Consider the following 15407-nt stretch of genomic DNA (forward strand, 5'->3'; position numbering starts at 1 on the left):
TAACCCTAGGGGAATTAGAATGGATAAGGTCCAAACTCAGTTGGGCATGCCAGGCCTGCCCCACCACCTTCTAAGTCACTGCTCTCCCTCCGTCTACACCATCCCTCGACTCAGACACGGATGTTCTCTATTCCCTGTGAAAGCAAACCAGAGTCAACTTCCATGGTATTCCCCCAGGTGGGGCTGGAAGAAGAGCTTTCATCTCAGGCAGACCCCAACCTCTCCATCCCAGATAGGTAACCTCTGGAAAGCCACTTCAGCTTGCCATGCCTCAGTTTCCCCATCTAAGTATAATAGAACAGTCTGGCCCAGTCCCCCTCCCTGTGTTCTAGTCACACTGGCCTCTGGGTCACTGAACGGGCCAAGCGTTTTCTTTGCAAAGGTCACTTCCTCTGCTCTTCAGCTCTTCATTTGGCTGAACATGACGTATCCTTCTGACTTCAGCTGAAATCTTGCTTCCTCAGAAAGGCCTTCTTGAACAGCCAAACTGAGGCCAGGTGCATCCTTTCCCCTCCCAGAGCACTCGGTCCATTTCCTTCTCGGCAGCTTTGTGTTAGTAGAATTAGTAACTGTGCCAAAATTGAGTTTGGGTCTCAAGTCTCAAGTCTGTCTCCCCATGAGAGCGTGAAATCTCGGAGGGAGGGCACATCCAGTCACTTTCCCTGCCCTGTGCTAATGAGTATTTGGTAAATGAACGAATGCAGGAATTTTGGAGTAGTGAGAATTAAATGAAGTCGTGAATCCAGTGCCTGATCTATTTGCAGAGGACTATCAACACACCATCACAACTAACATTCAGCGAGACTTTTCTTTGTAAAAATCACTCTGCCATGTCCGGTGACATGTCTTAATTCATTAAGTCTCACAACAACTCAGAGATGCATTCTCTGATTTTCCCCACTTTAGAGACAAGGGCAGTGAGAGACGGGGACATTCACTCATTCGTCCAAGATTATGCATGGCCAGTAAACATCAGAAAGTATCAGGAGTTATGGGCCAGCCCGGCTCCAGAGCCCACAGGCCTAACCCCCATGCTCTAAGGAGATCGTAGTTCCATCCTTTCACCTTCCCTCTTGGATCTTTCTCGGCCTTAAATACTCTGGCTGAAGGTTCTCTCTCCCACAAAGTCTTTCCTGATTTGCCAGGCCTAACTCTGTTACTTCTGGAAAGAAATCCACAGCCCCCTGCCTCAAACCCACGCATAGACAATCTGGGGCTTACACAATGTTGCCCTTGAGATCAGAACATTCTCTTCCACCCTCTGGCCCTTTTATAGAAGGCAAACCTCATTTTCTTACGATGGGAGGGAAGGTTCCTGCTTTTACAGAGAATATTTCTTACAATGCAGAAATTGCTTTCTCCACCAGCGTCCCCAGGACGACACCCAGATCCCAGCGACCAAACCAACCTAACACTCAAGAACACCTTCCCCTCTTAGAATATTAACGTCACCTTTGTCCCAAGATGACCGACAAGTTAAGAACTGAGTAACAGTGTTGAGATCGCATAGTGTGCCTGATCATGCACCAAGAGGCTGAGGCCCAGGAAGAGGAAAGCTGAACTCAGGCCACGTGGCATGTTGACGGAAGAGGGCAGGCTCCCTCACTCCCACTTCAGTGCCCTGCCCTCTCTCTCCCACTGCATCTCTTCTCCCAAAGGAGAGTCGTCCGTACAACACGCAGTCATTGCCAAGGCCACAGCTGGAGGGGACGGAGCTGTGCTGAGCCAGAGCAGGCTGCCTGTCTGTCCACCGGGCGAGGCTGCTTTCCTGGGGTGATGAACAGCGCCAATCAGGCGGCACTTATGGCAATTATAATGAAGTGGATGCATCTGGTCTCTGAAGGCTTCACCCACAAGGGAAATGATGAGCAAGTGATATCTCTCTCTGCTGACCTCCTTGGGACACTTACGGAACAGTCCTGGAGCCAGGAGGCTGAAAAAAGAGGCTTGAGTCTGGCCTCTGCCACCAATTAGCTCGGTTAGAAAGCTAGTTACTGGCGCCCTTCTCCTTCTGCATCATTTCTGTACAAGGAGGCATGAGGAGACAAGGCTTTGCATGAGAAAAAGTCTTCCTCTCTTCCTCTTAAAGACCTCTTGGATTTTCTAATAGCTTGTCCCCCTACACACACACCATTAGTTGTGCCAGCTAGACATGTGGCACTGAGTCCTACCTCCACTGGTCCCATGCCCTATGTACATCCACAGCCTTGGGATTCTGGTGAAAGGAGCAGAAACCGAAAAATATAGGAGTTTAGACCTAGAGGGGTCCAACATGCTCATTAGACAGATGGAAAGGCTGAGGCTCAGGCGGGGGATATGACTTTCCCAAGACCATTAACATTTATGGTGGATGGCTTCTATACCAGGCTATTTGTGTATTACTGTATCTCATTCTGAAAACAACTCTAGGAGTCCAACAGCATTATTAAACCACTTCCACAGAGGAGGAATCTGTGACTTAAATAGGTTAGTTAACTCGGGCAGGATCAAGGGGCTATGTGGGGATAGGATTCACAGCCATGTCTGCCCCATTCCAAACCCATCATCCCACTGCAGGCCATTTCCCAGAAAGCCCTGCCATTAGGGTTTTCTTTGGTTTATAGACTCGTGTGACTTTAAACATTTTGGTAAGTTAAAGCTGGTTAAATCCTATCCTCTTTTACATGCGCTGGTGGAGTGCTAGATATCGAAAGGGGTCTGATGGTGAATGCTTTTGTAAAATAAAGTACCGTTGAAGAAAATAATCGCTCGCTGCCTGATTTATCTCTTTGGCTAAACTGAGCTATCCACAAACCATGTTCTTTTGAAGCAAGGCACATCAGCCCTACTCCGGGCAGATGGACTCCCCACTGTTCTGGAGAGAATATGATGCTTTGAGGGTCTGCCATACCCACAGATGCCTGCTTTCGTGAAAAGTAGCTGCAGGTGCTTCATTATCCCGAAGGCGCCTGGCTGGGAATTCTGAGGCTCCACCGTCCTGGCAAAGCTGATGGGCCCCGAGCTCCACGTCTGAGCAGAGGCAGACAGCCCCAGGTTAGCTTGTGGACGGCGACGTGGCGTGGGTGAGGGTCTGCCCATGAGGATAGTCAATATTGGATATGACAAATTCTCTAATGAGGTGTTTGAATAAGAGACACAGAAGATAATCAGAGACAGAGAGAGAGAGAGCATATATCTCACGAGGATCAGAGACGAGCCAGCAGCAGAAGCTGTGAGGCAGCAGAAGCCATGGGCACGCACAGGTTAGGAGATCAAAGGTCATTTCCAGATGGAGGCAAAAGAGGGGCAGAGAGAGTCACACGGGTTCATGAGTTCAGCAGAGCTACTGGAGGCCAAAACTACGTGCCAGTTCTTACTATATTCTAACAATGGCTCTTTCTCCATGAGGCCTGAGACTGTTTTCTGATCATCCCTGCTCCCTGTCTTCTCCAACACTAAAGGCAGCAGAGTATTGGTGACAAGTGAGCATCTCAAGGTCACATAAACAAGTACAAATCCTGGCTTTAACACAAAACACGTACATGATCCTGGGCAAGTAACCTAAGCTCTCCCAGCTCTGGTCTCCACATCCGATAAAGGGACAATTAGAGGCACTGACCACACCATTTTCCTTTTGAGGATTCAATGTGTAAATATTTATTGAATGCTAATCACAGAGCTTGGTCCATCCAGGCTAGCCAATATGACTCGTCTTGCAACCAAAGATAAATCCAGCTCCTGCCAGTGGTGGAAGACCCTGGGTTCCCAGATCCTCCAATAATCAAGTGAAGCAGAAATGTGGATTGTGATGCGAAATGTCCGCATTTACACATATTGACAACCTAATTGAAAAATGTAAAATATACTCTGTATGCAAATACAACAAACCTAGCCCGGGGCTGAATTCCACCCGTGAGATTCCAGAGAACAACCTCCATTCTCTGGTCTCCCCAGCATCCTCCCTTCTGAAATCAACTCCATGCCTAAATCCCTCCATCTCATTTTGGCCCTAATTATTCACTGCCTTTGTAGGAAATGAACTCCCTCTTTTCCAACAGCTTCTCATCTCACTCACAGCAAAAACCAACATCCTTACCTACCAGGCTCTACAGGGCCTTCTTTTCACTGTCTCTCTGACCCAATTTACTCTACTGCTCTCATCCTCATGCTGCGTCTTCTATTCCTTGAACACTCCCGGCACAGTGATACCACAGGGCCTTTGCACTTGCTATTCCCCCTGCCTGAAAAGCTCTTTCCTCAAATATCTAAATGGATTACTTCTTCATCTACCACAGATTGATCCTCAAATGTCACCACATCAGTGAGGCCTTTCCTGAAGGTTCTAACTCCCTTCCTCCCTTTATTTCTCCCCAATTGGAATTATCATGATTTGAAATTTTATATATAGAACGTTTATAAATTTATATAATTATATATTAATTCTTATAAAATATATAACATTTATATTTTACATTTAACTATATATATTTTATATGAATATAGTTTTTTTTCTTATTCATTTGTTTATGGTCTCTTCACACTAGCAAGTAAGCTCAATAGAAAGATACTTGTATAGATTTTATTCCCTTCTGTATCCTTAGAGTCTTAAATAGTGCCTGACACATAGTAGGCACTTAATTAAAGCTTGTTGAAGTAATGAATGAAAAAATAGATGAACAAATGTTTCCTTATTTAGCAAATGTCTACCAGACTTCCTGACACAGAGATGTTGAGCTAAAATCAATCAAGAACTTTAAAGAATACAGACCATTTGACCCAGTAATTCCACTCCTGGGAACAGACTCTGAGGAGACAATACAGAATGAAGAAAAAACCAAATTTACACCCAAAAAGGTTTGATGCTGATGAACACAAAATAACAAAAAAAGCAACTGAATTGTCCATCTATAAACAAACTGTGAGGCAGTTATAAAATAGAAGGGTAAACATTGAAATACTTAGGATATAATATTCAATAAAAATATAAGATATAAATAATAAATTTTCAGCTTTCAATATGCAAAAGAGAAGAGAAAAAGTACGGAAAAATTGTAAAAAGTTACTGTGGCTATGAAAACTGCTGATTTACCCTTTTGTTTATTTTTTTAAGTTTTCTACAATGAACACATAACTTTTATAATTGAAATACAAGAAAAATAAGGATCAATCATAACTGTGAGTAAGGGTGGTGATTTATCGCATCCCAAAGGTGGATGAGGATGTTGAAGCTCAAAGCAGACTGGGTCCTTGTGGGAGACATGAGGCTGAGCCGCATGGACTGTGTGTGACAGCCAGGCCTCCCCCGGGGGGTTTCCAGCCATTTCTAAGGGAGGCCAGGACGGGCATACAGAGTCCCTGACTGCTGGGAAATTGCTCCAGGTCTGATCAATCAGGGAACAGTCTTTTCAGCCCTGACATTTATCAAACCACCTTCACCCTCATCTGTCAGTGTGCAGTGGGGCTGCCTTGCTGGGCACAGTCTAATCAAGTCAGAATGCCCCGAGGGTCGCCGGGGCCAATGAGGAGGGAGTAGGGAGAAAAGGGAGATAGGGAGACAGGGAGAGGCTCATGAGGGAGGAGGAGGAAGAGCAAATGCTCAGAGAACACCCGTTTGTTTTGCTATCATGGCAATTAATGCTGGGAAGTGACATTTTAAGGGGCTCTGGTGACAGCTTTGGTGACATTCCTGTTTGTGATTCCATGACAAATCTCTGTCTATATCTTATTTTAGAGAGTGTGGAGACAGCTCAGAGGCCGGCTGTCTGGGGATGCCGAGCTCCCTCCTGTTTGGAGGCACCGCTCCCTCCGGCTTTGCCAAACCTAGGCGTTTAGGCTCCAGGGCCAATGCCCAGCAGGGGTGGAGCCAAGAAACCAAAGCCAAAAAGCATTGCTGCAGAGCCGGGGCCTGTCTTTCATAGCCTTGTTAACTCTACCATGTGCTACAATTAATCGGAGCAAAAGCGAACATTCTGCCATTCTACAATTGGCATTTGCTTCGTCCATCAGATGGAGTTAAAAGGAAAAGAAAAAAAGAAAACTCCTCAATTCTGAATACTTTCCAGGCTGGCTAGTACTCAGAAGCCTATTTTTTCAAACACAGGTCTTGTCCCTTTTTGTTTTCTAAGAAGTCCTAAGAAGAAAACAGAATGGAAACAGATTAAGTTCACATTTTATGATCTGAGAATTAGAAGGGATGACTTATTGTGTCTCATCGCCAACCTTGCTACACCATCCTTGACAAACGGCTCTTGTTTGAATACTTCCAAAGACGAGGAGTTTCTGATCTTTAAGATTAAGAGGGAAGGGCTACGTGGACGTAACAAGTTGTTGGCACAATGATATTCAGGATGCTGCAGGGATAAATGCCATGTGGCAAAACGAAGAGAGTAGTGAACTTGAACTCAAGAGATGTGGATTTAAGTAGAACTTCACCACCAAGCTTGCTCTTTGCCGTGGGGGTGAGTGATTTAATTTCTCTGAGCCTGAGTAAGCTTCCTTGTCTCTCAAAAGGGTTGAGTAACACAGAGAGTTATCATAGAATGTTTATGAAGCCATTCTATAAATGTTAAAGGAGCACATAAAATAAAGCGGCTATTACTGTTTTATACCCCTCTAAACTGTGAGCTTCTAGGAGAAAACTATCTCCCATTTTGCTTTGTATCTTTGGCGTTATCTCTTACTTGCACACAGTAGGAGCTGAGTAAATATCTGTTAAATAAGCCGCTGAATGGGTGAATGAATGGCTGAGTCATGAGGGAGAGGTGTACCCAAAGAAAGGATGCAGGGGTGGAACTGTCAGCCCATCTCTTTCTAGAGACGGCTGATGAAGGTGCGGAGGAGAAAGAGGCACATCAAAGGGCCTCTGGGACGTTTTACAATGCAGACTCCAAAAAGCGTTTTGAACAAGGAAAAGGGAGAGGCAGTTTGGTTAAATGAAGTCAGGGAAGTTTGATGTAAGAAAGTCATATCCAGACTTTTCTTCTTTTCATGCTAGAGAGTCAATCTTTCAAAACTAATCTTATGTGGACCCCCAAGGTGTGAACCAGTCTAAAGTGTCCTGCTCTGGTTAAAGCAATCCTGCACATTATGCTCCCCTCTTGTCCCCAGGTAGCCCTGGCAGCATCCTCAAGGCACTGTATAATGGGAGCCATTGTGAGGAAGCGAGTTTTGCCAAGCTCTTTGAGACCCTCCATCTGGGGCTTCAGGACAGCTGGGAAGAGGGAGGTGTTGAGCTGTGGCTTAAAGGATGGTGGTGTTTCCTAGGAAGAGAGCAGGGGTAAGAACTCTTTTGAGGGGTGGGCTGGGAAGAGAGAGTATCCTAAGAATACAGGGAAGACATAAAAGGTCCTTTGGGAGGGAAGGTTGAAGAGTCAAGTATGCAGCTTCAGGGGAAATTATGGAGATGATGGGACCAGTGTTCCATAGGGTTGAGTGGAAGACACCAATTGGTTGGTCCCAAGGACCGGGGTGGGGGGTGGGGGGGTAAGACATAAAGCCATCAGGAGGGCTTTGCCTGTCTCAGGCACCATTCCCAGTTCCTCCATCAACCCCTTACCCAGAGTCCCTTGAATTAGCTTTATCCTTCAGATCTCCGGGCGAGCAGTAGCTCCAAGAAGATATCACAGATCCAGTGATTAGGAATCTGTCCCCCTGCAGATCCCACAATGTAAGATAGCTTTTTTCAGGCTTGACAGATCCTTGAACTTCAGGTTACGACCCACGCATAAATCAATTCAGTGGTTCATACTGCCATTAAAAAGAGGACATAAAGAGGAAGATGGGCACAGATGTGTGCTCAGGGCCAGTCTTCCACAGAAAAAAGAGGAGGATTGGCAGCAGATGTTAACTCAGGGCTAATCTTCCTCAAGAAAAAAGAAGGAAAGAAAAAAAGAGGACATAAAAAGAATAGAAAATATCACAGCATGCCACGGGTATTAGGGTAAGTATTCTTTCACAAAACCTATTTTAAAGATGTGCGCGCACACATATTCACATGCATGTGTTTTTGGGACCATGATGTAAAATATGTCTCTCATTGTGGTTGGCGTTCAACATTTTTGATAAGCACAGCTCTAGGAGACAGCTTGCTAGCTTCCAAGCCCACATCTTACCTCTCTTGCTCAAATAAATGGACCAGATTAACGCACATTGTGTCATCTTCAGAATATGCTTAGGTTTGGGAATCACTAAAATCAGACAAAGCTGGTTTCAAATGCTGACTCCATTACTTTTAGCTGTGTAACTGTGAGATGATCTCTAAATTTTGATAAGGATAATTTCTTACTTATGAAATGGATGGGAAGACTCAACAAATCATTGATTTGAAAATACTAAACAAGTTTTGTCCAGTTCAGGAAATGGGTAAGGAGTTCACGCAGAGGTTATGAGCCTGTGGGAAAGACTAAGATATTTATCTATCCATTCGTTAACTTAGTCATTCCTCTAACTACTGACCCAACACATATTTTAACACCTATTATGTGCCAGGCACTCTATTAGGCACAGAACAAACCGAACAGAACTGGCACGTGATCTCATGGAACTCTGAGTCTAGTAAGAGAATTAAAATATTTAATAAAAATATCCAAACAATAAAAAAGTACTATTACAGAAACAAATAAGGGAGTTGATAGAAGACAAAAGAGGAGAACTCCTAGAGAAAAGAGCTTTGTCTGAAGAGGTGGGGTTTAAGCTCAGAGTAGAATGATGAAGAGGAGTCAGCCATGACAGACTAGAGAGGAAAGGAGGGAGATTTTTCCAGGGAAAGATAATCATGGCATATGCAAAGGGCCTGTGGTGAAGAACAGAGAAGAGGCCATTGTGGCTAGAGCATAGAAGGTGAGAGTCAAGAGCAGTGGGAACTCTGGAACCAGAGTGATCATAACAGAGTGGCTGCTGTGTGGAGAATGGATGAGGAGGGTAGGCATGGAAGCAGGAAGGTATGTGAGGATGAGGAGTTCTGGGGATGTCAGGAAGACTGACGTGGCTTGAAGAGGGCATGGATGAGCAGAGGTGAAGGGGAGGGGTCTGGAAACAGGCTAGAGCCTCTGTGTGAAGAAGTCTGAACACCAAGAGAAGGCATTGCATGAGATGTTGACTATGAAGGAACTCTGAAATGTTAGAAAACACTGCACAAAGATGACATTTACATGACATTCACAGGGGGTGTCAGAAGGGTGAGTTAATAAACAGCTTCTCAGTTCTCCATCATTCTACAGTGCTTTATTGACACCAAACATGAGGTCCTTGCACCCTTCGGGACCACTCAAAACACTCCAAAGAACTGGGATCTCCCTTCTGCCAATTTAGAAGCTCAGAATTACTATGTAGCAGCTTCCTGCCTTAGAGAAAAGACGTTAATTATCTATTTTTCTTCCCAGATTTGCGGAGGAAGCAAGTCTCACAGTTGCCAAGCTTTAGCTATCCCTGGGATTGCAAGAGATCGGGGCCTTCCTAAGGATCATGAAATTCTGTATGGTCTAGTGTGTTCACTCCCCAGCCCGGCCCCTTACCATGAGAGCTCTCAAGCTAGAGTTTTAACCTGGCTCAGCCACCTTCCAGCTGTGTGACCTTGGACAAGTTACCTAACCCTTCTTTGATTCAGTCTCCTGCATGGAAGAGTAGGGGCAATATTGGTAAATAACTCATAGGGTTATTGTGGGGTGGAAGTGACATAATTCACGGAGAGTTCCCAGAACAGTAGTTATCAATAAGTAGAGGTCAGTTGTCATCAAGAGCAGTAGCAGCAACAACATCAACAGCATTGGTTTCCAAGCCAAGCCTTCCAGCCACCTTCCCCCCAGGGTTAATTACAAATGGCTCAACGAGATAATGTATTGGACAGCAGCTGGGGTCTTACAGAGCTTCTCATTCAATAAAAATCCCTTCCTCTCCGTCCTCTCAACAAGGGTTCCACCCACCTCGAGATTTTCTGGTCTGGAATTCTGAGCAGCAATAAGGGTTAGCCTACCAGCCCCATGTCAGAGACCAAGACTCCCCATCTATCACTGTGGGCCACTGCTGGTATCCGATGCCATTCTCTTTCCTTCCTCCACCCTAGGTCCTGAACTGAAGTAGGGGAGCAAAGAAAAGCCTTTATTCTGCATCACTTCATGAAAAGAACCATTACTCAGGGTAACTAGGAGGAATGGCTTTTGGCAAAGAAAAGAATGTGGACCAATGTTAGTTAGAAAAGAAAAAATTGAAAGAGAAAGTTGTACATATAAAATGATAGCAACTATATAGATAAGACCCGAAGGGTCCGTGATAATATACGGATCATGAATGTGATGGGGCCATGGGTTGTTTGTGTAGATCTATGTGGGAGAGTATATGTTCCCCACCTTGAGTGTATAAAACAAATTTTAAAAATGAATAAATACGGCAGTACCTACCAAAATTACAAATGTGTAATTTGTCATTCCAAATGTGTAATGTGCACCCTTTGAGGCAGTGATTCTGCTTTTAGGCAACTGTCTTACAGAAACGGTCTCACACTTTGCAAGAATATATACAGGTGTGCGCGCACGCGTACAAGGATGTTTACTCATTCATTGTAAGTACAGAAAATTGAGATAATGGTCCACAACAGGGGATGGTAAAGTGAATGTTGGTGTATTTGGTATGTTCACATCATGGGATCCAAAAAGAATGAGATAGGTATGCATGGTTGACATGGAAAGATGCTTTCCATACATTGTTTATCTAGTAAACTATCAAATGGCTACAGAATGATATATGTCGTGGAGATGGCCCCGTTAGCATACATGTGCATCCGGATATACACCATATATACATCCAGAAATGTATGCATTGGAAAATGCTAGAAGAATATAAATCAAACTATTATCTCATCAAGGATTGGTCTTTGGATCCTGTCACTGGGATAGGATGGGAAGACAAGGCTAGGCCTTTCAGTTATTGCTTTATATAACTCTTTCTCTCTCTCTCTCTCTTTCTTCCTCTCTCCCTCCTTCCTTTTCTTCCTTCTATTACAAAGAGCATACATTTCTTTCACCATAATAAAACAAAATTAAGAAAATCCAATATCCATTCAGCCATCCCCTACCCTATCCCTTGATAAAGTGATAAATTTGCCATTTTAATTTCCTTAAGCTTCCATGCATAATATTCAGGGAAGGAAAACATAAATTTAAGGACAGATAAGGAGAACTGAATTAAAATCTATCACGTTTCTGTTATGTACCAAACACAGTGCTGAGCATTCTCATATTGACATGATTAAATTCTCAGCAACTTGTTAAGGCGATACCAGGGGTGATATTCACAATACCTGAGACCTTCTAAGGCACAGGCACTAATGAGCAGGACGGGATGCCAGCCATAATACTGGAGCAGCCTTCTAAAGCCACTCTGTTCCTGGACAGTGGAGATGTCAGGAGGGTCCTTGGGGAGGGGCTCAGGGCAGTGAGCTACTTATCAATGGGCACAGAAAATTTTCAGTATTTAACAAAAGGTACAGCCACATGGATGTCTATCAGCTGAATGTCAAAGCTGCTCAGTACAATGCTCTTGGGGCCTGGGAACCCAAGCAGTTGTCGCTTGGTAATGAAACTTCTTCCTTCTGTTCAACAGAGATTGTCCCCTCTGTTATTTGCGGGTCCAAGCTGAAAAGCAGGCTGACAGAGCTCAGGTATGTTGAAGCAGCTTGAATTTATAGGCAAATTTTTAAGTGTGAAATGTGCAAGTGGGAGTGGCCCCTGGCAATGTCACTTCAAAGGGCTGTGGGATTACTTTTTGTATGGACTGGCCAGCCTCTGAATACCCGCCCACTCTTGACAAAATGCATGGCTGTGCCCAGGTCACCCATAAAAGAGAGAGCCTCATGGTTTTCTCCCAAGGGCCAGCTGAGACAACAGAATATGCATTTGGTCTGAGCTCTTGCTGTCAGATCTGCAATCTGCCAGTGGGATTGTCCCTCTTCTGTCCAGGCCAGGAGGACGAGGTCCTCAGGGACCATAATGCCATAAGAACAGCCCCTAGTAGTCACCTCATGGATAGGGTGACCGGTATACTGCCTGGAGTCAGGAAAAGTGTGCCCTCTACTTTCTTCTTGCCTACGTTTCTCCCTCTCCTGGCTTTATCAAAGCTAAGGGTGGCTGGGATACAGTATGATATGAATGCTTTCTGTTATTTCAAATTCTCTTTGTTTTAAAGACTACTTGGAGGAACATTGAAAAAAATAATTTGGTCAGACGAATCCAAGGGAGATGAAGGCATGGAGATGCAGGGTTGCTAAGAGCTTTGCCCAAGGCCATGCAGCCAGTGAACTGAGGAGCAAGGTTCAACGTCAGTCTGCTCACCTCAGCTCCACTAGGCTGCATGGCCAGGACTGTGTCTTATTTCTCATGCATGCACCACTCATTCTCTTTGCACTTTTCTTTGCTGCCTCTCAATGCTACTGCTGAGATTTCAGAAAATAAGGGCCTCGCTTTCTTGTTGTTTGAATAGAGTTCTTGAAAGAAAATACAAGGGAAAGAGTCATCTCTAAGCTATGATGTGGAGGTAGGACTGAAAGTGTGCAGGCTCTGGGGTACACCAAGTGGGAGAGGAGGCCACGAGCAACTTCCCCTACTTCTTGAGAGTTCGTCTTGTGTAGCCTCTGCATCTGGCACAATTCTGTCCCCTGTGTCATCTCTGTCATACAGGAGTCAGGTATCTACCCCCCATCCACAAGAGTAACTCAGAAAGGCTTGGCAGGCAGCTGAAATGCACAGTAGCTGGAATGGAAAGACTGTGTTCTCTTTAAGGAGCATAGGATCTGGAAGGCAGGCTCCAACTCCCAATTAAACAAACTATCATCTCTGTGTCACATGGGCCCTTCTGAGCATGACAGCTATCTACAGCAAGGCTTCTTTCTGGCCAGGAGCCTGGAGCTTGGTGACAGGGATCTAGGCTCTTACTTGGGTCTGTCACATCCTTATTGTGTGGCACAGAGAGATCCAGGACTATTCAAACTTCGGCCTCAGTCTCCTACTCACCCCATTTTTCTCCCAGGAGAATTACTGTAATGATCTTGAAGGGCAGAGGTGCTGCGTTCCTCACTTCTATTCCAGGGTCTATCATGGCGTCTGGCACAGTATAACGACTTTAAATGTGGATGGTATGAATAACAATAACAGAAACGTGTATTAAACGTTTACTGGGTACCAGACACTTTACATGTGTTATTTCATTTAAGTTTCCCAACCACACTGCAAGGTAGAATGCTAGTGTCATGCCCTATGGATGGGAGAGGAGTATGTGACTTGTCCAAGGTCACAGAGCTGGTAATGCTGGATGGTAAACTTAATTCTGTATCATTCTTCCTCCTGAATTCAGACTCTTTATTGCCATTTGTATTGCCTTCAAGCTTGGGGAAGGAGGGAAGGAATGGAGCGAGGCAGGGAGTAAGGAAAGGAGGTCAAACAGGATGATTGGCAGTGACCCACCCCCCGAATCCACTTCCCCACTTTGAAGATGTTTGCTGTTCTCCATCTGGAGCTTGATGGAGGAATGGGGGGTGGGGGGCAGAACATGCCTGTATTAGCTGCTTCTTGGACCCTCTCCTTGGCGTTCACTTACCTGTCATCAGTAATCCTTCCTGGTAACTTTGTAGCATTTATGTAAAGGAAAACAGCCAAAATCCATCTATAAACAAGCTACAGCCATAGACACTTAATAAAGACAGATATAAACACATCCTCTGCATAGGTCCATAGAATCAATTGTCCTCTGACAGAACAAAGGGAATGGGTCTTTGCAACGGCATATATGAAAAAGAGTGAGAGGTTTTAGTCATCAGAAAGTCCAGTATGAGCCAGCAATAGCTGCAAAATACAAATGTGATCTCAAGCTGCATCAACAGAAGCATAACAGCTGGCAAGAAGGAGGTGAAATTCCTATTTTGCTCAGCAGACGAGCATTCCCACCTTGAAGAAGAGGAGGGTCGGTTCTCGTGCTGTGCTCCAGGATACAAAAATTAGAATCTGCATCTAGAGGACAGTGACCAGGATGGTGAAATGTCTAAAGAATATGTCACATGGGACTAGCTGAAGAAACTGGGATTGTTTATTGAGATTGATTTCTAGAAGTTATAGGTGTCTTTTTTTCTGTTGTCAAATTTTGCAAGAGCTGCCTTGGAGAAGAAAGATCAGATTCACTTTCTTTGTGGACATGAAGGACCAGGGAAACAGATTTCAACTCAGTATAAGAGAAAACTTTCTAATAGTCAACATCGTCTGGAAATGCAATGAGCGCTTTCCTGAGTAGTGAGAAGGCCATCAAGGGAGGTAATCAAGAATCACTGGAGAGATGTTGGACTGCATACCTTCTGATGCTCCTCAAAACTCCAATTCCAGGAAAACTGACAGTCTTTTCTTTCTCCCATCACTATCGAAGAACTGGAGCAGACAAACTCTGATAATTCAACCGAGTTATCAGATTTGGGCCATAAATCCAAAATGGCTTAGCCCAGAAGACACTGCCTGTGACCCCCACTGCCCAGCTCTTGTGCCTCTTCCCAGCTTCCCAAAACGCCCCCTGGAAGGTGGGATGCAAGAAGGAGGACTCACCTTTCTTCCCAAAGTCCCCTTTCTCTTCCCCTGGTCGGCCCAGGCTGTCCAGCGTGTGGGTCACCTGGCTGCCAAACTCGTCCTCCCGGGAGACGTGGTTGGCCCGCCGGGGTGGGTCCTCCTCCTCCTCATAGTCATAGTCATCCAGGATGGGGGTCTCCCGGATGGGCACGCCGATGACGGAATTGTGGGCCTGCAGCCGGGAGGAGCGGAAGCTTTCCCGGGCTTGGGGACCCAGCAGCACCGACGGGATGTAGTGGATCTCATGCGTGGCTTCCGTGCTGGCGCTCTTCTGCGGGATGCGACGACGTTTCTGCCAGCGCCGCTGGGCATACAGCGCCACGGTGAACACCAGCAGCAGCAGCAGCAACGCAATGAGACCGCCCTGGAGCAGAAGGGAAGGAGGACAAGCAAATGGGCCTCTGTTCTTTGGGCTAGAGGGCCAGAGGGGACTTTCCTGTCCACCACACCCAGCCCAGATCCCCGGGTTGGCCTCATAGAGACTCAGGAACCACCAGTCACGGTTTCAAAGCCAGAGAGATGCTGTTTCCAAACCTGGCTTCCTCACCACCAGCTGTGTGACCTTGGGCAAACGGCTTGACTATTCTGAGCCTTGCTCTTCACATCAGGATGAGTAAGAATCCCTGACCTCTCTTCTTCATAAGGTTGCCTTAAGAAGCAAATGAGATGGCTAACGGTCACATCAGAGCAATGCAGACTACTAAACCTTGGGAATAGTCAGGGCTGGGGCTTCACTCAAGTGAGTGTCTGAGTCCTGATTCTGCCTCCCACTAGCTAAGTGACCTCAGGACATTTGCTTACACTCTCTCAACCTTGCTTCCTCATCTCTAGAAT

At 45.4% G+C, this 15407-nt stretch overlaps 1 protein-coding gene across 7 annotated transcripts in view; it reads right to left on the minus strand.

Annotated features, from left to right (window-relative positions):
* ASTN2 (astrotactin 2) overlaps window positions 1-15407 on the minus strand; it is an 827990-nt gene that overhangs the window by 621584 nt on the left and 190999 nt on the right. For all 7 annotated transcript variants that reach the window (XM_070596244.1, XM_070596246.1, XM_070596242.1 and 4 more), the window contains exon 3: window positions 14553-14937. In XM_070596244.1, the coding sequence (XP_070452345.1) occupies window positions 14553-14937 (385 nt within the window). The remainder of the gene's footprint in view (window positions 1-14552; window positions 14938-15407) is intronic.

This window comes from Equus przewalskii, chromosome 26 (genome assembly GCF_037783145.1).
Source record: "Equus przewalskii isolate Varuska chromosome 26, EquPr2, whole genome shotgun sequence".
Taxonomy (NCBI): Eukaryota; Metazoa; Chordata; class Mammalia; order Perissodactyla; family Equidae; genus Equus; species Equus przewalskii.